Consider the following 26,787-nt stretch of genomic DNA (forward strand, 5'->3'; position numbering starts at 1 on the left):
TGGAGAGAAAGTCGCACAACATTTTAATTTGTAGATTTTTTTTTGCTTTTTTTTTTTTTACTGTTGTTTTCAGTTACATGTGAGTAGACAGGTAGCTAAAACACTACCACGTTCAAAACAATCATCACTTCTTGAGAAGCAATAAACAAATGAAAGAAAACATTCGAGTGCTCAGCATAATGTAACAAAAATATGGCAGTAGTTGGTACATTTATCAACAAGGCACCAAAGGTTTCAACATTTGATTTTCGTCCCTGCTTCTGTATGAGGCTGCCTGAATAATAATAAAACCTATGTCTGGAGTGTGAATGTAAAAAAAATATATATTCCTTCTCTCTGTACCAGCGCTGGTTTCTCTGATTCTTCCCTCACATATAAAGGGCAGCTGGGAGCTTTGATGAGGTTCAGAAATGCGATACCTTTGTTTCACTGGACAGTGAAGGAGTGACAATGACTGCCGGTGAACAGGGAGGTGATTAAAGGAAATTCTTATGATGAATGGCATAGGTATTCATACTGACTGAGTAAAAAAAAAAAAACAAAAACAAAAAAAACACAAGCATATTGTCATAGTTCACAGAGAGGGGGTTACAGTCCCCAGCCACGCAGGAACAGAGTGGAGACACAGACTGGCTGATATCATCTGTTAGTCCACATCTTTTGACCTGATGCCTTCCTGTTGAGCTCACACTGGGCACACTTCAGTGAAGGTGAGCGTTGAGGTCGTACTTCTCACAGAATTTGTCCGTGAAAGGGATGCAGGTGAGCAACTCGCACCATTCACACTTGATTGGGTAGACATAGAAGAGCACCACAAGGCCTGAAAAGAGCCCGACAAACACCAGCAGGAAGACAATGATCTGACAGCGTTTGCGGTACAGGTCCATGCGGCCAAAGCTGATGTAGGGTAGGAAGGCGAAGGACAGGAAGAAGCCAGAGATGAAGCCACAAATGTGGGCAAAATTGTCGATCCAGGGCAACAGTCCAAAGGCAAAGAGGAAGAGCACCACACACAGTAACTTGGTGAAGGCCCTCCAGGGCTGAGCCAGGATCTGCCAGCTCTGAAACAGTTCCACAAACAGGCAGGCCAGGATCCCGAACTGAGAGCCAGCTGGACCCACCTGAGATAAAGACAGCAGGGGGAGAAGTGAGCATGAGAAAGCATCACAAAATGTTCACAAACATTTATCACATCATTTAAAAGTTCTTTGTATAATACGGTGTTGTTAATATACTGGATGATCTCCCAAAGAGAAATCTCTGAAACATAATATGACTCATAAACACACTGTAATATTTTATTGCGTGTGGGGATTTAACAGGTGGTCACCTCTGCTCTGTAAGGCAGGAAGATGGCTGAAGCTAAGTTGCCAGTGATGCCACTGATGATGTAAATGATTGAGATGCGCAGCCAGCCCGCCAGCTTCTCCAGGTCCCTCAGGATAGTCATCTGGAAAGCCACCGACACCAGGCAGTGAAGGATCCTGGGAGGACAGACGAGGGTGGACAAAGTGCTCAAGTGTGTGCTGTGCTCATGTGATGTTTGTGCATCTATGTGGGTGAAAAGCCGCACGTGTCGACAGGATAATCCCTCTGTGTTGAATAGGCAAACCCCTGAACAGCCGACCAGGGGATGACTTCGCCCATCAACAAAATCGGCCTCTATCTCATTGAAGCTTAATGAGTTCATGTAGCGAGGGCACTTTGTTTAATTACCCAGGAGACAGATAACAGACAGCATGAAGATGAAGCACTGCACCTGTTAACGGTGAGGTCAGCTCTTTGTATCGACTGAGTGACAGGTTTGAACTACACCAGAGCGCTGCTGTCGCTCTGATATTTATACGATATAACTGCAAGTGATGAATGAGTTCATCAGCATGCTTTTCACATATTGTTGCTGCTGGTTCACCTGATAAGGTGAATGCAGTGTAAAATCTCTTTCACTTAAAATATTAGTTGCATATAGTAGGTCATTTTTCTGCATATAACTGTGGACCACCCAACATTATTTCAGCACTGTTTACACTGTCATACATTTACATGTATTTTTTCCGAAATAAACATTAATATATGTTGAAATTCTGCAAAGTTGCTAAATACCACTCTCTTGTTGTATGTCTGTTTGTCCATTCAGCTGTTTATTGTTTGTCTTCTAAATTATACCTGTCCTATATTTGTCTTGTACATATTTATTGAATGTCTCTTTCACCAATAAACTAAGAGTTACTGACAACTGGAGTCAACTGGAGTGCAATGTGCATCCTAACCGCTAGATGCCGCTATATCCTACACAGTGGTCCTTTAAACATCCCGTTCCTCCCTGCTGGGTGCAAACACAGTCCTTGACACTGATCTAACCTATTAGGTAGAGACAAAGCAGACGTTCAGCTCCTTTAAAATTTTGCTTTGACTGACCTTAGCTGCTAAATTGTGCCACTGGTTAGCAAGTTTTCCTCTTGTTTGTACAACTGTGCAGTAAATGCTCTAAGCACATAGTTTCTCTTTTTTTATGCTATACGTGTTTGAAGGTGACTTTAAAAAAAAACTATACAAAACAAATTCTGTCCCAAAAACTTTAAATATTACAATCAAAATAATTCCCTCTTCTTTGTCTGTTTCTTTTGCTAGGTAAATATCTGATTAAGTAAGATTACTTTTCAAGATCCTGACAGTTAGCGACTCACCCAGCATGCAGGAAAAGTGAGAGCCAGAGCCTGTAAAACTGATCTGGGATCTCAGGGTTGAGGAAAGGCAACAGTCCACAAACATCATCCATGCAGTGTACCTGAGGAAGGACAGAGCAAATGCATATTGGACAGAAAAAAATCTGACACATGCTAATAAAGTGAGAAGATCACAAATAACACGCAAATGAATACATCACACTTCTTACACAGAAATGTTTGTTGTCACTATCAAGCTGTTTTGATATTCAGGAAGTACATAAAACCGCACAATAAAGGCGCCAGATTAAAAAGAGCAACAGACGCAGCAGAAGTTCAGTGTTGCACTTCTTTTATTAAACAACTTCTCCCCTTTTTTCCCATGAGAAAATTAAATGTCTTGTGTAAACAAAGGAGAGAGATGCTTACTTGAGAGCAGAGAGTAGCCTCCTCATGAAAGTAGCCCTTCATGAAGTCACAATATTCCCGTGATGTGATTTCACACCTTGAAGAATACAAACAGCAGTTAGCAATCTAGTGATTCATCATGTTTCAGACTGGTACAGGATTAACGTTTCTCATAGGTTCATAAGCTCTCCTCACCTCCCTTTGGTTCCAATGCAGCAGGGTCGGCCTGTGATGGTACAGTCTATATGAGGCAGGTTGGTGTGGTTCCCTGTGTTGTACCTGGTACAAATCTAAAAGCCAGAGCACAGGAAATAGAACTTCTATTACATTTAATCCAAATAGGATGTTTGATGTAGCAGTTGTGGCACTTTATATCTACGGACTCATTATCCTTATTATCAGACAAGAGAGCAAAACTTTAAACAGTAACACAATGCCATAACCCACGCAGGTTTATCAGTATAAAAAACGTGGTATCTGAGACATCACATCTTGGGTTGAGAAGTTGTGCATTATTTTCTCTGGGGGAAAAATGCATTTGTGCAACTCTGGTCAACCAACAAACCAGCATGGTTTAACTGGGAGTGTGTTTTACAGATGCAACAGTGGGGTATCACTGGTAACATTATCTCCCCAATCTCAAATTATCTCCATTTTAGTGTGTGAAATATATTTGCATATTTTCCAGGAAGGACAGACCTTGCCGGCACCAGTGCTCAGGTTTTGCGTGGCGTAGTCATTCAAAACAAACCTGGTCTATTGCTTTGAGTCTTTTAACGTCTTAATACCACGTTTTTACTGTACTCACGGGCCACTTGGTGATGTCATCAGGCCATTCGTGAGGTGATACCGAGGCAGGCTCTAGACAAATCCTGTAATGAGAAAAACAACATTCATACATGACCAAATGGTGTCAGTTAATTTATGCTTTAAAATATAAATGGAGCAACTTGTAGTGCGTCTTACCTGGGGTCCTGATGGCAAACCGAGCCGTACTGTCTATTTTTACCGTTTAACTGGGGAGTGCTGGAATGCTTCGGCCACTTCACCCACACGGCTAGAGTACTCTAGAAATAAAAAAAAAAAAACACAAAGAGAAGGGATTACAAGTGCCCACAGCTTCAACCTGTGTTTAAATTTTTAAAGGTCAAGGAATACAAAATATGGAATTGGCTGTGTTTACACACCGAGCATTCCTCCTCTGAGGTTTGGACACAGCCAGAGCGATCGTTCCGCACACAGCAGGCAGAGTTGCGTTCGATGGCTCTCTTTTCCCTGATAAGTTCATGCACCTGCTTGTCCTGCCGCATGCATGGAGAATATTTGGCCCCCAAGTGGATCAGAGCTTCCTAATAACGGACAGAAGAAAATAAAATGCCGTATTTACAAGACATTATTTTTGGTTTTGTTATTTTTTCGTAACACAATCGAAAACAGGATGCAGAGGTGAACGCTTACCGAACTCGGCCCGATCCAGAAGTTCTCCTGCTGTACGAACTTGACATTTTCATACACGCCTTTGTTTCTTAAAACCTTAATCAGAAGACATCCAAATCACAGAGACTTAAAATGAGAGACTGGCAATGAGTCAATATGATGTTAAATATTGTGATGGTGTGTTGACAAAGATGTTCATAACAACTGAGCTGGACTCACAGAATCAACTGTCTCATGCTGGGAGAAGCCCACAGGTGCAATACCATAGATGCATACAGCCAAGATAGTGATGAGCAAATGGACAAAGGTGATCCAGTATGTAAAAAAAGGCCTAGAGAAACAGAGAGTACGTATTTAAGACAAACAAAAAAAGAACAGCAGCACTCCATCATCCATCAGTGTAATCCACTGAGGGAAGCAGAGAGAAAGTGTTCATTAGTCGGATATGTGGAGCGGTGCAGTACCTATGGTCGTCCATGTCCTCTATTTGTCTCTTGACGTAGCTGTCAATACGCTTGCGGTAGGTGCGGTTTGTGAGCTTCCCTACCATGCCCAACCCGTAAGGCCTCTTCTCTCGGGCAAAAAGTTTCTTGACAGGTACAACGATACGCTGGCCACGCCGCTGTCCGTTTACACTCACCACCTCCTGCCGCAAGGGCACCTTTGGTGGTCCTGGAGTTCCTTCTTTGGCTTTACGCCACCCTCGCTCCAGAGGTCTGGAGGAACAAACAGAGGAGGTGAAAGGGAGAGTCAAACATTAGGACAGGTTTATAAGCATAATGTTTAAAAAAAAAAAGAAATTCTCTCTGTTTTCTGTATTGTGTCATCCATTATCTGCGAAGTCAAAAGAGCTTAAATGACTTAACACTGTCAGTCACAGTTGCACAGTAACTCACAGCATGAGGTGACTTCTCTCCAGCTCTGTTTTATCTAGGGCGCTGCCCGTCAGCTCCGTCTCATCCTTCTTGTTGCTGGGCTCTGCCTCTTTCATGGCCGCCTCAGACGGTGACTCAAACACCTCGTCCGCGTACGTGGACAATTCCTCCTGCATCAGAATATCCTAGAAAGAACAGAGTGGAAAGAGAGAATTATAATAGTGAGAATTACTATTCTGTTATAAATGAATATAGTTACATAGCAGCAAAATAACATTGTTGTTTTCTCCTTCATTACTCTAGCAAAGAAGGATGTGTCCAGGTCATCAGGAAAGTCAACCACATCTTCCTCCATGAAGCTGGCAGGGGTAAAGCTTCGTCTCTGGGCCCGTCTCAGAGTGCTCTCCCGTAATGAGCGCCCCTGAGAAATACAGATAAACATGCACAACGTGCATTCACAGATGTCATCTTTCCGTCACAGCAGATTACAAAGTAATACAGTACCAGTAAAGTCCATTAAAGTACAGACATGTGCATAAAAAGTGTTCTGGTTTACGTATTTTCCTGTTTATTCATCGTATTTATTTATTTGTTCAGTGAATTTCTTCTCTCTCACACACCTTGACCAGCGCTGCTGCGGCCCTGAAGCTCATCTTTGCCACCGACTCCCTCTTACGTCGGCGAGGCAGGCGGTTGAGACCTGAGCGGGAGCTGGTGAAGGAACACAGGGAGGCAGCCCCAGGGGTGATGGGGGTCTGAGGCACGCTGTAGCCGTCCACCTCCTCCACCATACGGAAGGCTCGTCCTCGCGCCAGTGGGTCCACAATCTGAAGACCAGTGGGTTCCAAGTGGGGCCAGGTGGGAGTTAGAGAGATTTCTATCAGTATGTATTATTACATTATGAATTATCAAGAGATATTGAACACATACTGTAAATAAAATTGATCCCTTCACCTTTTGCATGCCATGCTGTGAGGAGGGGACATAGAGAGGAGGCGGGGTCTCAGTGCTGGTTAAGGAGATGTTGTCTTGGCTGGGTAGATCCATCTCTCGGATCACCTGTGGTTTCAGCTTTCCGTAGCGCAGGCTGCAGTGGCGCAGACTTTTCCTCTGCCATTTCTGTGTGGCATCGCCGTCCTTACTGACTCCAAACCAGTCCGCAGTTCCCCTAACACCACAAACACCGACCTTTCAGTTCTGGGTCACAAAACTCACATTCATGCTTTATTTCTCACAGACAGAGATATAGAGGCACTTATTAAACTTCACAAGAGGTCTGTAAACGGAAGAATGGGTTGGCAAGCTGATAAACCTGCACTCCCTAGGATGTCAAAAAGTGCCCTAGATAGTGCAAGTAATAGGAGCAGTAAAGGGAACAAGCCTGGGCATGTTTCTGTCTGGACACAGTGGGGAAAGACAAGCAGCCAGGTCGACACAAATTTTAAAACACTGTATGGTGCAGAGTCTCACACACTCCCAAAGTCTCCATGTACAAAGAAAGAGAGCGCAAGAGGATTACTGTAGTTCTGATGCTGCAAATAAAATCCAACTTCAGATTCAGATTTTCCTAATCTTAACTGACAAGAGCAGACACCAAATCCAATTAACACAGAGAATGAGGGAATTTTCAGAGGTTTTATGTGTCTCCGACTCCACTCGCCACATTGGCTCATTCCACCAAACCTTGATGAATACACATGCAGTCACATTGTTGGTACTTGAAGCCTAATAAGTACCAGAGCAAACAATGTTACTGCACCCCGAGGCCAGGAAGTGGAAGTGGAAACATTCTTCAAAGGAAAGTTAAGGCAAGCTGGCTGTTTTTTTTTTCACTAATTACCAGCTGCAGAGTGAATGTTCATTGAAGTTAGAATAAAATCTATTTCTCACTAGCTCAGTTCACTCTTTTCTTTCAGTGAATAGCTTTCAATGGCTGTCTGGTCCACTGTTCACTCAAAATATTCACATGACTGAACAGCTAATATTCTAGCATATGTGTACTTTCTCCTTACAGCAGTGGACAGGCCCTCGCTACACTTGGTTTCTGTGAGTATCGCTGAACACAGTCATGGCCCAGCTCTACCAAATGAGTGTCCACTAAAAAGGCCATGACACCTGGCATGCCAGCCTGAAATCGCTAGCCCCACCAACAAGTAGCCAGAAGCAACAACCTCTTGTGTTGGATACTGTTTGACAGATGTGTAAGGAAATGAGTGAGCCCTCCCACTGCCTGGCTACAGATCATTACTGTTCCTCAGAAATGAAGAGGAACTCGTTACAGGGAAATCACAGCTTTTAGTTTCGGGTCCTTTTATGACTCATGTAAAAAGAAATCTTTGTGGCCATAACATGACTCAGAGAAGCAACAGCTGGTGGGTGAGAAACAGTTCTTATGACTCTCGTGATGTGTGATGCCTGATATGTGACACTCACGGTCAGAGTGAAAAAAAAAACAACAAAATTTTAAACCATGTCAGAATTTACATTGTAAGCTAGACATAACAGAGTATACTCACTTATTTCCTCATTGTAAGTGAGTAGTGAGTAAACCCCAGACCTTCATCCTGACCCTAACACCTGCAGCCTTGTGAGGGACTTCCTGCCATACCTGAGCAGGGTTCTGGAGAGCGAGTGGTGTTTCCTGGTGCTGCGACGAGCAGCTCGCTGGCCCTTAATGGGCACCGTGTTAATCCGCTCAAAGTGCACCCTTCTGCTGCTGTGACCAGGCAGAGCAGAGCCGGAAGGAGGCGAGAAGGGAAGAAGGGAAGAGGGAAGAAGAAGGTGGAAAGAGAAAAGACAATAACAGGCAGTGAGAAGGAAAAATGCAGCTGCACAGTGCTGTAGCCATCATGCAGAGACAGCAAAGCAGATTGTGATGTTAAGACTTGTTTTTCATTGAGTTTTACAACATTAGGAAAGTTATTACCAAGTAGATGATACTGAAGTTGTTAATTAGAAACAGCCATGCAATTTGAAAAAAAGGTAAGAAAAGCAGAAACACTGTAGGTACATGGACATGCCATGGAACACAGACTCAAATATCCACCACCCACCTCATGAATCTCATATAAACATGTGCTGCTTACATTACATAGCATTTTATTGCTTAATCTACAAATTCAAGACACACCCTGTTGTCTACCTGATGTAAATAACAACACTATTAACATGCTACACCACAAAAGAGATATGAAATTCTTCATATTATAATGCTGAAGCATGAGATGTTGAATGAGTTCATGCTATAACCCACGTATATGAAGATGTCAATATTTTAAATTAATCCAGTGTATTGCTGGCTGCCTTTACCTCTTTATGGTCTGAGTGATGGATGACTGGCGTTGCAAGACAGGCCGTCGAGTGTCAAAGAAGTCGCGGGGCGGGGACTGGAGGTGAGAGGTCTCCACCGGCATGCTGATGCTGCGCAGGAACCCCTGTCTCTTCACCGGCTACACGAGAAGTGAGACATAACCAAAGGAAGCGTGAAAACACAAGCCGTGACAAAAATGACAAAGATGAGAAGTAGATTTAGTGAGAATGAGCACCTGAACAAAAGTGGGAGGCTCGTCTAGTGACATCTGAGCCGTGGGAATGTCCAGCCTGAGCCAGGGAGGTTTCTTCCTCTGCAGGCTGCTGGTGCTCTCCCGCCGTGGTTCAGCCATGTTCTCTGTCCCACCCCAGGCCTGCCAGCTACACAGAAAATGAGAGGATGACGTTATTATAATGAGTTTCGGTGAGTCACATGTAATCATAAGTAATTGCCATTCAACTTGACTTTGACAAACAGCCAAAGCCAAAGTTTAATGGTGTTCTTTGCAGCTATAAACACGATGGTTACAATGATTTGAGATGCCAAATTGTTTCACAAGAGGGTGCTAAGGCCCCTTATTTGATTCAAGCATGGGCGTTCATATATTTCTGTTCATTAGATAGTTAAAGGGAAACCATTGAGGGCAGTCTAAAGCTGTTTACCACTTTCCCTAAAGAGTTCAACAGAGCCATTTAAAAAAAAAGCTATAAATATTTGCACTACAGAGTGAGGAAGTTTGCAGTCTTAAAAATAATCCTTTAATTCTACAGTTATAATCAAACGTGATCCCTGTTTGTGGTTAAAAGCTGCTCTGCTCCCAGCACACATCCATCAGAGTTTAATGACTGTGCATGCTTTCCCATGACGAGGCCTGTGGACCACAGTAGGCGAGCAGTAAACTTCGGCATCAGACAGGCTGCCTGTAGCTGCAGCCTTGTTGTCACCAGCCCTTCATTTTATTGTCTCACCATCTAACCTCACTTCTCTGCGTCTGGTGGTTCATTTCCTACCATTTTCTTTATTCTCATTATTACCATGAAAAACTGAACTCTTTCACCCATTAACTGTACAAACCCATCATTTTCACTTCAAATGGCAGTGTCCCACAAAACGTTATGCATTCATGATTGATTAAAGCAATTTTTCACTCTGCAGACAAAAGGAATGTAGAAAATAATGAAGGCCTTTCTGCAAAGCGCAAATGTGTAAACTTGCAAAGGCCGTCTCCTCAGCTTTTACAAAACCAAATGAATTTCAGAAATCCCTTTCCCCTCCGCTCCTGTCTCATTTAGTTAAAATGCCTCACGAGATGGCATTGTCACACATGAGCACTGAGCTTTGAGGCAGACCAGGTCATGTCCTCACTTCTCTTGTTACAGCACCAGCTCCTTGAGAAAAAGCCCACAGCAAGTGACCACATCTGCTTCACGTTGCCATTTTAACATGCCACAGGCTTCTGTTCTAGCTGGAGTGATGATGGGAAGTGTTGGCAGTATATTCTCAGCAAAGAGAAAAGGAAAACCTCAGACTGAGGGCAGCAGAGGTCATCACCAATGTGTTAATATTTAAACACGGTCTAGGTCTCGCTGACAGAGATTTCTCAATTCACAAATTTGCAGAAGGACACTGCTATAGTGAGTGCATCACATGCTGATATTGATTGACTGATATGATTTCTGCCATAATAAAGTTGTTGAGAGTGCTACAAGAAGCAGAGAAACTATATGGGATGGTTACAATACAAACAGTCTGCATTATAAGTTATTACGTTAGGGTTTCATCTTTCATTCCCTGTCAGTCTGGAAGGTTTTGACCCTGTGCACCTTTCAGGCGTTTATACTGAATTTTGTTTGACCTCCAGTGACTCTGTATGCTGTGTGATACCAGATTAGCAAAGCTGACTGGACTAAACCCAGTGCAAAGTGACATTTCAAAGCCTATTTACTCCGCTCCACTTTGACCTATATATTTGATGTCAACAACTTCACTTATGATTTATTTTTTATTACTAAAAAAAAAAACACTACAAAGTCATCTGCCAGTAAATCCACTGTATAATCATCACAAGCTTCATCTCTCTCATGCACCGGCTACTAACATTTGGGAAATGCAAATGTGACACCAGTATCTCAGCTTGTGTTCGACTTGACGTTGCAACAACAGCCCTCTTTCTTGCCCCAGGCTTGAACACCCGACATTTAATTACTTTCACCATTAGTTCAAACAGCAGGGCTCCTGATATAGAGCAGATCAGAAGGGAGGGAGTATCCGCTTCAGGGCTGCAGCTCGGCTCAGACTGGAACTGAACTGAAAGCAGACGAAGGAAACTGATTTCCCTCCATGCTAAACATTGTTTGATTACTTAAGCTTTGGCTCCTCCTGCTTTAACTCTGTTTGCCCTGAACACTCTGTCGTTGCTGTTCTGGCTCCAGAGAATGACCGAGCGATGGGTGGAAGCGCACTAAACAACTCCCATTGTTCCTGCGCCGAGCTTCTCCTCCTGCTTTCTGCTTTTTTCTTGCCTGCTGTCTCCCACTCATCTCCTTCTTACTTGCATGTGGTCTCTATGTGAGTGATTGCCATTTACAGGCAATTACAGCCTCATAGTTCCTCTATGCCTGCTGTCTACTTGCTTGTCAGATTAAACCCACACAGACAAATTAAAATGTGAGATGGTGGCTGAAATATCTGACTTCAAATGACAGAGAGGCCATAGCCATTACTAAGCATCTGTATCCCACACACTGTAGATATGTAAAAGTAGTCTTGCAGAAGATGTCAGCAAAACTTGATGCTGCCAGCAATAATGCAGCCGTGCTGATCAGTGTGTTTTAAGAGCATCTGGTCACAGCTCGAGGTAAACCTCCAACATTCGACAGACAGCCAAGCCAAGTGCCTGTCCGTACCCCTCCTTCTCTCTTGTCCTCCTCCAAAGACAACATGGCAGCTGAACTGGCATGGGCCTACGACTCGTGTCTCAGGAGGAGTTTAGCTGAAACAGTTGGCATAGTCACAGCCACAGACTCATTTCTCACCGTGAGGGAGCACTCGAACTGTCAGTCATCTCTCCAATGAGTGATAATTAGAAATCCATACACAGAGAAGGTTCAACTCAAGGATGGTCCCTGTCTGAGAAAGACGGGTCTTCACAGGCAGGAAGTCCTTCAAAAGCAGATATCCTTGGGGGAAGGAGAGCTGATTGAATTCTGTGTTTGGCAATTATCCAGGATGGAGGATTAGCCCTCCCCTAACAGAGCATGTTATCTGTTCATGGTCAAGTTCGACAGTAAAAGAAAATCAGTTTCAAAGCATTATCTTAGTGAGACAAGAGTATATTATTCAAACTATTCAACCCGACCAGCTGCTTAGCTAATGCATGGTTATATCTTATCTTATTCTCAAGGTGATTGTGCCTTTTTCTGGTTGAAATGTTGTATGACAATAAATAAGCAAAGCGTGTAATAGTTTCCCACAGTGTTTGCATTCCCAGCACTGATTTGAGGCTCACATTCTTAAGACCACCACACTTTAATCTAGTTTCTTAAAAAGATTTGTTTTGACTTCAAGATTCACATCTAAAGAGGAAAAACACCCACACCCATAACCATAACTTTGCACTGTGCCTTGCAAGATTGGCTTCCTGCTATCGTTTGGTCCTTGTGAGAAACTCACACTTCCTACTCAATCATGAGAGCCATGACAATCCTGCATGGATTGTTCTTTAATTCTGGCGCTGACACTGCCTCTTCCAGGCCACTACTTTTCTCCATTAGGCAGACGAAGGCAGACAGGCGGACAAAACACAGAGGACAAGCTGATGTCTCTCCAGGTGCAGGGTTGTCCAGCCGCCCATAATGACTGTGGCTGACAAGCATAACCAGCACTCTCTTCCTCTGTCTGGGGACCTGCAATCTATTGTATTACGTTCTGCATACAAAGTCAAGTCCAGTGAAGTTTTCCATGCCATCATTTAATATAATCACTTGGTAAATGGTCTTCAGTCATGCAGTGAAAGGCACTGGCTCATGACAACAGAGGCCCAGCTGTCACAGGTGAGGCTTAAAGTCAAACAGAAGACAGGCCCAATGAATGGAGCTCTAAGTGCCACCTTGTACACACTCAAGACTGAAAACGCTTAGTGGGGGTTAGGGGCCGTTTCGCTGCTTAAATTTGGGTTTGTTTATTGTGTACAACATAACTAGTTTTCTCAGGCTGCACTTATGCTTCAAAAGCACGGATGCTTGCAGGAGAGTATTGCCCTTCTGTTTGTCATTCATCATAAAAAAAAATAGTAATCTGGCCATGGCCTCTTTGACCTTTCAATTCACTCCAATGCATGAAGTGAAAAGAAAGAACTAAACACATTTACTCTACAACTTACACATGACTGTGCCATATCAGGTGTTTCCGAAAAATAATTTATGAATTAAACATTTCTGAGATAGTCATGGGAAATATTTGTGGATTCTTGAAATCTTCTCTGTCCGGGGCCATTTGCATGCCTTACCCACATTCCTCAAGATCTCTGGCTGAAACTAAACCACGCTGAAATGGCAGAGCAGGAAACCACATGAAGTCTAACCATTATGGACAGGAGCTGGCTGGTTTCCGGGTACTGTGTGTACTCTACTGCTATGCACTACTCTACAGGAGGCAGGCTAGCTGCAGCCGCACTGGGGATAGCTGACAAAGCTGTGTCATTGAGGCTGACAGTGCCTAAGGTGGCTGGGCCAAGTAGGGCCCTTCTTGCTCCCGGCAGGGATTGTAGAGGCAGGGTGGACAGTGGAAAAAAAGGAACCGCTGCCTAGCATCCACGGGCAGGCGCCATGATAGATGACCTCATTATTCTGTGAAGGGAGAAGGCCGGATACCTCATTCTTGAGGGCTGCAGCGCTTCCTGGCCTCAGGCCTTCGTTCATCCTTTCCCTCTTTGATCCTCTTTCTCTTCCTGCATGTTGCTGCCTCTTCTGTTACAGGTCAATTCTTTGACCACTTTGGCTCAAACTATCATTTTAGTGTTACCCAAACATTTTGCCATGCATTAGTAAGCTGTTCAATAGGGAGTGACATCACTACAATTCAGTGTAAACTAAGGAGGATCCAGACTGATTAGCAGATTACTGTTTTCCTGAAAACCTGATAGCACAAACGGGTTATGTTTGGTTTTCCCCATACTCTAACAGTTAGTCATTCACTATAAATGCTCCTACAATCTATTGTTTCTTTAGTCTCACTCCACACTGGAGGCGAGGCTTGACAGTGGAAACAATGGAGGGAAACTACGCTGTGCAGGCAGTTGCTCTCCTAAGTTATTCTCTTCTCTAATAAAACTCTAAATATTCTAAAGGCTTCCCTCAATATTAAAAGACGTACAAACCGAACCTGACAGTTTCTCAAATGAAATGCTGCCATTGTGAAATCATCCTCAATATACTGTAGCTGCAGTTCCCTAAAATGGGATTTCGAAATGATCAGCAGAAAGTCATGACCACATAGTTGTTCCAGTGAATGGGTGGATGCATATGGTAAACAATAGGAAGAAGAAACAGATACAGCAACTCACCCTGCCACATGATCTAAACATAAAATATTTGCACTTGATAACACTGCAGGCATGTGCGTTCTGTAGTTCCACTGGGCATCTGAGACCCATCTGCGAGTTAATTGCAGAAGGATGCTTTTGATCTTTATATAGCACATTGTGCGTCCGACCGGGATGAATTAAGAGGCTGACAAAACTACAAAGCTACTGATATTTCATTTGGGTGAGGAGAACAGAAACAGAGAAAAGAAACAGGCACTTAAAATAAACGTGTTACACCGCAGTGGAGACATTAATACCAAGTGACTTCACCAGTTGTGGTAGTTGATTTAGATAGAGTCACGTGCATGATATAACCAAGAGAGGAATTAGAGCATTTCTCAAATATGTCTCTTCTTTTCTGGTGATTATGAAAACACTCCAACTCTGACACATGGCTTCCACACACACATTGCTTCTCAATAAAAATAAAATAAAGCATTGCAACTCTCTCTTTCTGGCCCTCTTACAGGAAAGAAAACACTTTGCAAAATGCAGCCACAGGCCAGCGAGAGAAGTGCAACTTAGCACCAGTAAAGCCGCAGTCATCTGAATTGACCCTGGTGACATGTGACAGGCTGTCATACCACACCAGCCCTTACGACATTAAAAAACACACACACACAGACAGCAGAAATATCCATCGCAGCTGACCCTAAGATCAAGTGTCACGGCTAGCCGAGGGGCAGGCATGGTGGACGGGCGGGGCTGCTGTGGACTGGCAAGGTGGGTGGTTGAGAGTAGGCATGGATTGTAGGCCCAGCCAAGAAGGGTGGAGCACCTCATGCCTTTTCCCGTGGTGTTCCACAGGTCTTTAGCTCAGGCTGTCAGCACTCGGTGGGATTTTACAATGGAGACTTAACCTTTTAGTCTTAGTGGTTTCAGTCTGGAGTGACAGATTTGTATCGGGTCCATTGCCAGGCCCCCCCACTGTCATAACAGTGTTTACTAAATGACAGGATCGAGTGCCAGAGATATGAATAGCTCATGAAAGTAAAAATGGCCTTCTAACAGCGGGATGCGTGCATGTGGTGTATTTATAGAACTCAGCTGCAAATGTACGCCCGTATGAAACCGCAGACCAACACAAAAAACATCCTGCTCCACATCTCTGGGAGGTGGGCTGTTTTCTGACAAAAATCAAAGACGACTACACCTCTCAAAAGCTGTGTGCATCAAACTAATTTTATAGAACTGGATGCATCCATTTATCTCTGTGCAAGAGGCACTATCTGTAGCCGCCATCGTATTCCTTGCATCCCCCTCCTGTCTTCCTCTATACTGCCAGCCGAATGCAGGTCCTAGAAAATTGCACTTGGTTATTTTATCAGCACAAGACCCCAGCCTTTCACCATGCAGCAATATCCTGCACAGGAAATCAATATGAAGGAGAGGTGAGACGTGTACACAGTACACAGAAGCCGAGATGTATAATTACTTTAATCTCACTGTGTTTAGCAGAAAGTTTTCCTCCCTTTTGAAACACAGGTGAAACATTATCACAACCCTAGCTAATTCTGCGCTTGAATTATTTAGTCATTCTGCACAGGTAAATTATTTACTTCATACTTCCTAGTGGAGCTGCTGTGCACATGGCTGAGACCCCTTAGCTAAAGCTACTCTTTTCTCAGCATAGTTAACGGGACTGTTTCAGCTCACAGCGGCAGACAGCAGAGGCCTGTCTTCACTTCAGTGGAAAAATAAGGCTCACTTAGCAAATCTGTATCATGTCTCAGTCCAGAGTCGTGTTTGTGCCTCTAATCTTAAGGAAGCAGCTGACAGTGAAAACTCCCTTGACGCGGACTAAATATACCTCACACGCCAAGACAACTAGATACGGTTTTATACAATAATAAAAGAGATTTGTGTAACACCCTGCTGAATCAGCTCACAGTGAAATGGCCTTCACCACTTTGGATTAAAGCATTTGATAAGTAGTTTGTTTTAGGCCGGGACTCCAGCTGCCAGACCTGAAACCTACCTATTTGTTCACTGTAGAAGCTTATCATCATCTCACTCTATCTCCAGCTGTACCCTACAAGAAATTTCACGACCTGTAACAGAGTGGGAACATTCAGCAGCTACTGAAATCTACAACTCCACACTGGGGCATAGAGAGCATGTCAATGACAAACAGTACGGGCAAAATGCTCTGGGTCTGTTACAGCTGCATGTTGAGGGCAGTTAATCAAATTCAACGAGACTGTGATACTCCAGAGGGGCTATCATAGCCTCAGAGGCTAACTGAGGATGGTGGTTTGATGTGGCCGAATAAAAAACATGGCTGCAGCCACACATCTGGCACTGTGATGAATCGGCATGCCTAATATAGAATATTGCAGTTTATTCTGCTGATTAGGGTTGAGAGGGGTGAGAAGCAATTAGATTAAGCTAACAATCTGTCTGCAAATAACAAATGAAATTAATGTAATTGGATTCAAAATGTTTTTTTCCAAAAAGGATTGTCAGATAACTTTACAGACGGTGACATAGAGTCTCATAAATCTAAAAGCCTTTTCCAAATGATGGAAATACTTTTATTTTTCCATATTTAATCTTCAAATTAGTCAAGGGTTTTCAAACCAGATCAAATTTATGAACAACGTAAATGTCAAAGATCTCTGTTCAAACTACTTTTCACACTATTTGTCATAATCAGAAGATCAATAATAAAAACATCACAGTTTCTGACAAGACTGTGGCATGTTTCTCACACCTTGACCTGCCCTGCTTTGATGCAGGGTCTTACAATTTATGCCTTAATAAGAGAGTCTGCTTTAGAGAACAAAGGGAAGCAAGCCATCCTTCTTGCAGATCCCAGTCCTCCCAAATGTGTCCTGAGACTACAAACAAGCACCTTATTGTCTACGAGAGGTTTGACATTCTCTAGTTAAGTGAGTAAGAGGAGAATCTCACAAACAGCATGCCCTGACAACATGTGATCCCCATCTAAATAGTTTCCACCATGATATCAGCCTGAATCAAGACTACAAAAGGCTGCATTGTATGGCCTAATGTGGACTGGGCTGAACAAGGGTCATTGTGCAGCCTGATCATGTACAAAAAAAAGCAAGAGCAGGCTGAAGTCTTCATTCCTCCATCAATGAAAATAGTGCACTAAGCAAATTCCCAGCTAAGATAATTATTCTTGTGAGGCACAAGATGAGTTAACTCCATTATGGTTTAGCAGAGACATCATATTGGAGTGTACGGTTAATGGATGAAAACTATATCTGATGTAAACGTATCGAGTTATGAAAACACAGAAAAAATAGCACCACAGGCTGTCAGGTCGTGTTATGTTACTATTGCAACTGCTTAGCTGTATCTTTGTGATCTAATCAATCAACAGGATTAAAAATACTTCACAAAGACGGCCACCAGCTCTGTCATCATACATCCTTTGTGGGAGACCACCAGCACCGAGAGAGGTCAGGTTACCGCTTATTTTACTGGGGAGTGCTGGAAGGAAGGAAGTGGGGAGCAGAGGAAGGGGAGACGTGCAAATGAAGGCAGGAAACACACCGCAAACTGAGCGCATTCTCCGTGTCCGGTCCACACGACCACGGAAACAACATACACTTGCTCACATGCTCAGGAACACATCCACACAGTACATGTAAATATACACATCCCACCCCTGGTCATGATAAAGCATTCATTACTGTATGCTGAAAATAATGGGCCTTGTTTGACTCAGGCCTGTCGCCCAATCCAACCCTGCACAGATCGGCCAGCCAGCGAGATCTCAGTGTGCTGTGACATTGAAGCTGACACAGAACAGATGAAGTGAGGCTTGTAGCAGTGGGACAATGGGAATTATCCACATTAGCATGGATTTTAGAAGAGGAGAGAATGGAGGCTGTCTGGTCTTTCATGGCACGGAGCTTTCCAAAGTCAGCCCTAAGCTGGCGCTAAAGAAACTGAATTCTTTTCAAATTATTTCAAAATTTTGCTTTTCAAACAGTAAAGTGATCTACAACATGATTATGAAGGATTTTAGAGGCTAACAAAACACGTAATTTAAAGAACATCTCCAAAACACAGTCAAAATTAAACCAACATATAACTCCGGATTACAGTCAGTAATGCTTTCAGTTCTTAGGTATCTTAATATTAATTTTTTTTTTTCCAAAATTAGTCAAAGTGGACTGAGCAATTTGGAAAACCCCTCTTTAACGGCTTTCTTTTACTTCATATCGACATTACACACATCATAACATAACAGAAATTTAAGGGCAGTTTACACTCACTAGTCATACAGAATATTAATTATTCAATCTATTAGAATATTTAAATAATTGACTAATTTATTCTTTCACAATGAACCACCCTGCACTCTATTAGCAGTTTGATTCAAAGCCTCTATATTTTTTCAGAGACTGACTAAGCCTTCATAGCAAGGTCTAATTAAGTTTTTTTTTACTCTTTCAATCTTACTACATTAAGCCTCAGATGGATGCAACCTTCACGTGTAACTTCTGAAAATGTCTCCCTTAAAGATTTGCAGACCTGTAACAGCCCAGAGTACAGATTATTGATTGACTACATAGATTTTCGACACTGCGGGCTTTGAATATATGTACACATGCACACATGTGGGTGGGTGAGCATGTGTGCAGATGTAGTCATGCACAGCCTGAGTTAACAGCCAAGTGAAGGACGGGGAATATTGAGGTCGTGCCAGCAGCCTCCTTCTGCACCAAAAATACATTTAGTGTCACATATCACTGTCACTGAGACAGATTCTCTGTTTGGGATGACAGTGTAAAGTTGATTCTGTACAGGTATAAGGATTTTATTTTATTTATGGAGAGGCAACATCCACAGAGACCTATTTAGTCTTCTTCATCTCCTGTGGCTTGGAGGGAGGGGTAACTGTTTTTGTTTCACATACGACAACTTGGTCACTTTAAGTTCCCATATTTAAATCTCTGTCATGCAGATAAAAGATAAAGATAAAATGGTGTGACCCACAGATACATGCTCAGCTACAGTATATGCTCTAGTTCCCACTGCTGCCTGTGGTGGGAAGAACACACAAATCAATCCCACATACATCAACTACTACATGGCGTCTGCTCAAACTGCTGTGTGAGAAAGGAATCAAATTAACTATACAAACAGTGTGCTTCTGACAGTCTCTGGCATTTCCAACCCACAGGAGAAATCTGTGGGACTGATGGTTACTCAGTCACACTCACTCAGACACAAATGTGGGTCACAAGATATTGTGGCAAAGGCTGTGAACAACGTAGATCGTGGAGCAATGACTCACATACATATGAGGTGAGATTTGGGTCTCTGTGTCAAAACAAGTGAGAATCACTCATCAAGGAGGCGCCATCTCTATGACTAATATTCAAAGAGTTCTCAGAGAAACGGAATATGCATTTATGTTGCTGTGCACATGCTAAATAATTGCTTCAAGTGACATGAAATCCAGAACAATTTTATAATAATTATAATTCTAAAAAAAATCTAACATTTTAAGCTTAAGGGTGAAATAACTGGATTTCACTTCTTTTAGCCATTCCCAGCAGCAAAATGCTGATGTCTTTAATCCAGGACTAACACCTTCTGTGTATCTTCTGCCAAAGTGCTATCAACGTGAAATGGACAACAACAGATTGTTTGGACCAAAGCTATCATGTCATACAGGATGTTATATGCAGACCACACAAAATACTTTTTTTCCTGAAGTAAAAGTTACAAAACAGATCAGTGATTGAAGAAAATAAAACCTATTTTCAAGATTTTTTTTATTCTCTAACTCACTATCCACTACTGCATTTCACAAAGAAATGATCATGTCATGTATTTACCAGTTAATAATCTAAACTCTGACATGGGTTACTCTGAGGAAGTGACTGGGGCACCCAAGGGAACACTCAGCGATGAAGCAAGGGTCTCTGAGCTACGATCAGGGAGGTATAAAAGTGAGGATGAGGGGGCAGGAAGAAGGAAGAATGAAACCATGCAGCTGGGCCGAGAGATCTGTGGAAAACTCCCAACAAAGGCACAGGAAAACTGGGAAGGCTGGGGCAGGTCCTCTGGGACAGTCTCAGGCCCAGTGAGGGGGAGGCCTCCTCACTCCTGATGTAACCGAAGAAAACACACTGACTCTTTGTCTTTGGAAATAAAGTCAGTTTTTCCCCCAGGTCACACAGCACACACGTAGGGACACTTCCTTACTCTGCTCATGGTTTGACAACCCAGGCAAATACTGTCACGCAGGAGCCACAGATGACGAGGAAATATAATACTGATGAGGAGACAGAATGTCTGATTCAGACAAGATGAGAAAAGTGAAACTAAAAAAATAAATTAAAGTGTTGTGTCCCAGAGTGGGAGTGCAAACCATGACAGGCTCCAGGAATAAATTACTTCTGATTTGTGTTACTGTTCATGTTTGTTTTTTCCTCGTTCTGAGCGAATATGCTTCACCACATATTAGGCTTCCAGCATGATGCCTTCACTATGACTGGGCGTGATCAACTGGGCACCATAAATGAGAGGCTTTACATCATTTTCCCTGGCACGAGGCATTACAAGCCCTGTCAGCTGGCAAATGGAAGGGAAAGTTGGCACACGAGTGAAGAGAGGCAGAGGCAGTAGAAAAGGAAAGTTGAGCCTTACAAGATCAGGTACTTGTTCAAATATGCCAACGGCGCCTGGCTTGGTGCCACTTCAATCAGTCTGACTGACAAACATTAAACACAGTCCGTCAGCTTAGCTGAAATTTATTTGTGTAAAACATCTGCCACACAATATTTAGAAAGATGCACTGCTGGCATATTTCAGTGACCTCTCTGCACTGGTATTTCATAACTTAAATGGTTCAAGTTCAGTCAAACCAAAAGGAGAATTCACACTCACTAAGATCCACACCTCTTACGAAAAAGCCAGTAAATGACAAGTCACATGGGAGTCCAAAACACACCCTCATTTCTGGGAAAGCTGCTGGAGTGAGTTTGGTGCATGGTATGTGATGTTGGTGGGACAGTTGAAACTGTCCAGATATAACTGTGTGTGTTTAGCTCCATTCAGGGAACAGTCAACTTGAGTTTAGCAGTCTGGTACACAATGAGGATTCACAGCCTCTGGGTATGACGACTGACTGTGCCAAAGATAGAGGGGCCGGGGGGAGGCTATCCTATTTAAAACTGCACTATCATTGCCGCTGTAACAGTACTGGGATACTGTATCAGTCAGGGTGTTCCTTGAGCTGGTCCTCTGGCCTGACAATGATCTGAGAAGAAGTAAACAGACACTACGCAGTGCTGTCATTAAAGCAGTTAAAGCCTGTGGTGCACACATTATACCATAGTCTCCCATGCGGATTAGCAACACACAAAAAAGTATGAAATACTGTGGGTGTCTTTTCAGTTATATTAAGCACTGGTCTGCCTAACTTTTTCTATTAAAACAAACTTTAGAAAGGGTTTATATGTTGCAACTGTTTCATTGATCCTCATTTAGGATGGCCACCCTCCAATGGACAGTCAGAGAGTGGTACTAAAGTAATAACAGTCATATGCAGAAATACTAAAGTGCTCAAAGAAAGGAGACTGCATTGACTTTTCACAAGTTGACTGTCAGGTTGTGCTGCTATAATGCAACCCTGTGTGAGCTTTGAAATAAAATCCGCTGTCAAGAAATTTCACCCCGTTAAGACTATGCAATTGCAACATACCTGACACATATATATCTGTCTCGAGGCGGCAGGTAAAGAAAGATAATTTATTGGGTATATGCAGACACGCCCTCTGAGAGCTCTTCACACTCAGAGAGGAAGATCAAAGTTCAAGGAGTCATTGCTGCTTGTCCTTAAGCGCTGGCCTACTGGGAAAAAACACACAGCATTCCCACAGTCCTGAAAATGAGCTTTGCCCTGAGGTTAACTAGCCTCAGACACCATGTCAGTGAGAACACAAGCTATGGGACCAAAGGCTCCCTGTAACTACCAACCCCAAATTAGATGTTTTCATCTCTGCTACAGCCTAATGTTGGCTTCAACCAAGGAACTGTGAAAACAATTCATAGTACCCTGTATTTTCAATTTAGTCACGCCTCCAAAGCTGTGCATCAAAGGTTTCTAGTAAATTCTGTGAATGCCAGTTCATGTATGGCCGTCTGGCTCATGACAGATGAGGTGCTGACTGAGAGAAGGGCAGGGTGGCATGCTGGCAGACGAAGGCCTTGGAGGCTCAGAGGTAGACCTGAAATAGCCCTGCTGCTGTGTTACAGCATTACATCATAACTGGCTTCACCAACATGGCTGCCGCTGCATCATGCCACCACCAAGATGTCATGGGATGGGAACAATTGGATGCAACAGCTGTGAGTCACACGACCAAGCTGTCAACAAGGGAAGCACTCTTGGATCGTGTAATACCCAGCGTACTGTATTTCCAGGCAGACCAACAAGCCGCAGTAAGAGGACGGTCTGTACAGGCAAAGACCACACTTCCCGTTTAGTTAAAATCAATGCACCACAACCAGTACACGTTTTGTTGTTTTGTGTTTTTTTTCCTATGTTGACAGTACAGAATGTATCTGCTTACATTCCTACATATGCATGGCAGACACTACAGACACAACAGGGTTTCTATTTTCCCACAAATACCGCATTATTTGACATGTGAAAAAAACACAGTTCCTGCTCCTGACAACTCAGTCAAAACCGTAACCACATCAGAGTCAAAAAGGTACAAGCTGAGCGAGTACTAGCAGGGACTGGATCAAACACTGCCTGTGGGCTTTCTCGCCATCAATCCCTTGTAAAACCATACCTGACATGTTTTTTAAGCTAATGCATGTTTGAGCTCAATTGTGGGAACAGTTGCAACCAATATATTTAGCAGGAAAGTATGCGTATTGTCTTTAAAGTAGCAGAACAAGTTGGTTCAGATGTTTGACCTCTGCAGACACTGCTGCCGTGCCCCACACTGACAGAACAACGAGGAGAGGAGACAATCTTAAACTGTAGCAGTTTTCACACAAAGCAGGTGCTGGCTGCAACGACAGATGCATGACACTACAAAACACTGTAATGTTAACCTCTTCAATTTCACACACTCACAGAAAGTTAGGATGAGTGGATAAGCACTCTTCAAACGCACAGAAATATGTTTTAAATTCGAGTCAAGCATAAAACTTATCACTGATTCCCTGTGGTGTAACGCTGCAGCCATTAAAAAAAAAAGGTGTCTTGTGTTTTAATATTTCACTCAAAGTAAAAATTAGGTTTAGTGAAGACTACATAACATTAAGTGACATTAAAACCAAACGGAAAATTGTGTGGAGGTTCATGGCCCAAGGGCCCAACAGAATGAAAAGCATGTAAAATTACAAATGATAGATACAAATATATCTATACAATACAGTGGACTCAGTATTCAGGATTTTCAAGTGAGCAAATTTTCGACTCGTGATACAGATGTGTTTGTTGATGAAGCAGCCTGAGGTTATTTAGAGAAGCATGTGCTCAGCACACATGGAACAGTTCAGCCCAGTGACGCTTGTTTCGGCTGAACGCAGACAGAACTCCGTCCAGAGACTGGAGAAAATGACCAACAATCACAGAGAGTACACCCATGTTCGGGAACACGCAGATTTCAGATTTGTGAGGCCTTCTTCCAGGAATTCTATAGCGGCTTTTTGTATTTGAAGGCTGCGTCATCTCACCGGGAGAGCATCAGATCTACAAAGAGCGCCCACTCTGGGCTTAACAACTGTGTTCCGCTTGTAGATACATCATCTTGAAGCGATTAGACCACATATGTAAGATATCACTATGGTGCCACTGCATAGTGCTGCATGCTTTGAGGTGCATGGAGGGAAAACTATTTAAGAATTCTGATGTTGATAACACAACTACAGTGTGCAAAAAAAAAAAAACCCTGCTCTGTAGCTCTTTTGAAGGCAACACCTCGAAGCAGTTGTGCAGGACTATGAACTTGGCCAGACTAGCAGACAGACAGATACCGCGCCATGAGTCATGCAGGCATGACTACAGTGTGGCCCCCTCAGCAGCCCCCTGGAAAACTCACATACCAGCTAGTCAACACAGGCCAGCCTGGATGGTACACCTGCCTCAGCACAGCTACCCCCAGTTCCCTCCAAGTATCATGTACCCACATGCACCCACATAAACATCCAAACACACACACACACACACATTGTGAATATTCTCTCTGGGGTCCAGTTGGAGCAGATACACAGGATGAGCATGACTACCACTATCACACATCAGGGCCCTGCTTTATTGGTGTGATTACATCACCCTGAGCCATGATCCCCCCACCCTCCCTCCATGTGATAAGGTTTCAGGAACACTGGGCACACAAACCAGGCCATGTGCTCCTATGTCCTGTCTGCCAAAATAACTCAGCAGTTTCTAATACAGTACGGCTATGGTTTCACTTCAGTCTGTCCAGGTATTGTAGGACGCTCGAGCGCGTAACCATTCCAATGTCAACAAGACTGAAGTTGGTTCATTTGTGAGGTGCTGTCCAGGAGCTCTCAGCTTCTGATGACTCAAATCTAGATATTCAGGTGGCCCCTCCATGCATATGATTTTGTGGAATTTGTGCCCTTTTGTGACTGTATGCCGTGAGTCACCTTGAGTCACCGGGTGTTAGTGCCTCACAAAAGCCACAGTTCTGAAGAACACAAAGATCTTAGGGAGAAATGACATTTTCAGAGTGAAAGCAGTCAAAGGCAGGGAGATGATATTATAAGCACATGCTGTGAGCTGCTCTTTACAGCTACATTTTCTTCATGAATTATTTAGCATCTGCATGTATAGTCATCTACACTAGAGAAAAGGAAATGTGTCAGACTGTTATTTGTCACAGACAGCAGCACAAACATTCATAATTGCCTTTGAGGAGGATGTTTGAGATGCTGATGATGGAGAAGGAGGAGGAAGAGGAGGATGACAAGGATGACTGAGGGCATGGTGTGACTTTACGCATGAGGCGTTGCATAATTATTCACCAGCATAGCCATTTAGGTGCATTCCTTCGTCCAAAATTACTATTAGGCCGAGCGATCCTCAAACAGCCTCCAGCCATAGGAGATAGTGCAGCCTGATCTTGAAATTAAACCCATCAAGCCTTTGGCTCATACGGCTCTAATGCAAGTAACCTCTCCTGAATTTGGCCAAGTTTACGTTAAAAAAAAAAAAAAAAAAAAGTAATTTCGCCTCTCATATTAGAAACAACGCTCATTTCGTGCCCCATCAATTCCACTTCCACCTCCCTTGAATGTGGTGTAGGGTATTTCACACTTTAAAAAAAAAAAGGTGACTGGGGCCTAAAGGTAGACCCAATTAGACTACATGAGAATTTTAAATAGCCTACTTTCACTATAAGCGCTCCAATACGAGCAGCGCAAATGGCACGGCACCCTGTAACCTAAATGATGATCTGCTTCCTAACTTCCCCCTCTATCTGAACGGTTCTCACGTCGACCAGTTGACCAGTGATTCAACCGACTATAAGATCGCTCATTCTCCTCGATCACGACGCCTGAGCGCTTCCTCCGGCTACTGCCTTCCGTATGGGAAGGTATCGTACCACAGGAGACAATCACGAAATAATGACACAACTTACCCTTATAACAACCAGCTCAGATGATCTCCAGCAGCGAAACAGAATAAATATCCGGCTTCACAGATTTTCCCCCGAGCAGCAAATATGAGTGATTTGTCACATCATCCTGACAGCGGCGCAGGAATAAACGCGCTTCTTCTTCCACCCCGCAGATGTTTTTAAACCGAGCCCGGTGCCGTGGTATTTAATCTGGTCACTCTTGGGCACAACAGCAGCAGCTTGGGCAGTCCGGGATGATATAGTCGAAATGTGGCTGTCGTCCGGTTCTCTGCTTCCCACCTACGGACAGTGCATTCTCACACTGCTCCATGGGTCTACCCGGGGTAAGTTTTCTTCTGCCGGTTGTAGCCTAATTCAGTTTGGTAGAGAGTCAGCCCCGCCCTGGACTGGAGACGGTCTGTGGAGAAGCCCGTCAAGATCACCAACCAATCAGTGCGTACACAGGGAGGCGCTGCTTCTCCCGGTTAACGGCGGTGACTAAGCGATATCCTCATCCAATGCGGGGTCCGGGGACTGGCACTCCAACTGTGAGATTCTCTGTGGAGAAATCAAATGTTAATTTTACACTTGAAATACTGAAATACTTATGATTTTAGGTTCAGACGTTATCGTGACTAAAAGTCATATTTACTTAAAGCCTTCCACTTGAGTGTTAGATTGGTCATCAGTTTAATGTGACTGACTTCATCCCCCTCTTCCTCCTCCTCCTCCTCCTCCCATCTGCATATTCTCATCAAATCAAAGTTTGTATTCTGGACTTACTCCTTAAATTCCAGCATCTCAAGATCATATTTCAGCAAGCCTAACAGAAATTAATAACATAGATACACAAGTTCATAAATACATTGTGTAAATAGGTTAAAGGGATATTACAAATTAATTACATAAA

The 26,787-nt window shown here is 43.3% G+C and overlaps 1 protein-coding gene across 1 annotated transcript; it reads right to left on the reverse strand.

The window, feature by feature from the left end:
* Nucleotides 1–26,312, reverse strand: rhbdf1a (rhomboid 5 homolog 1a (Drosophila)). The gene is made up of 18 exons (XM_041062790.1): nt 25,899–26,312; nt 8,932–9,076; nt 8,696–8,835; nt 6,341–6,554; nt 6,007–6,213; nt 5,685–5,807; nt 5,408–5,571; nt 4,976–5,227; nt 4,731–4,842; nt 4,533–4,607; nt 4,262–4,423; nt 4,041–4,141; nt 3,883–3,946; nt 3,270–3,364; nt 3,096–3,171; nt 2,688–2,788; nt 1,331–1,484; nt 1–1,121 (listed from the first exon to the last, which is right to left on the reverse strand). Exons 2-18 carry the CDS (start codon nt 9,046–9,048, stop codon nt 702–704), a joined length of 2,577 nt encoding a protein of 858 aa, XP_040918724.1. The 5' UTR covers nt 9,049–9,076; nt 25,899–26,312; the 3' UTR covers nt 1–701.
* Between the last annotated feature and the right edge of the window lie 475 nt (nt 26,313–26,787).

The sequence above is a fragment of the Toxotes jaculatrix genome, chromosome 18, assembly GCF_017976425.1.
Source record: "Toxotes jaculatrix isolate fToxJac2 chromosome 18, fToxJac2.pri, whole genome shotgun sequence".
Classification (NCBI taxonomy): Eukaryota; Metazoa; Chordata; class Actinopteri; family Toxotidae; genus Toxotes; species Toxotes jaculatrix.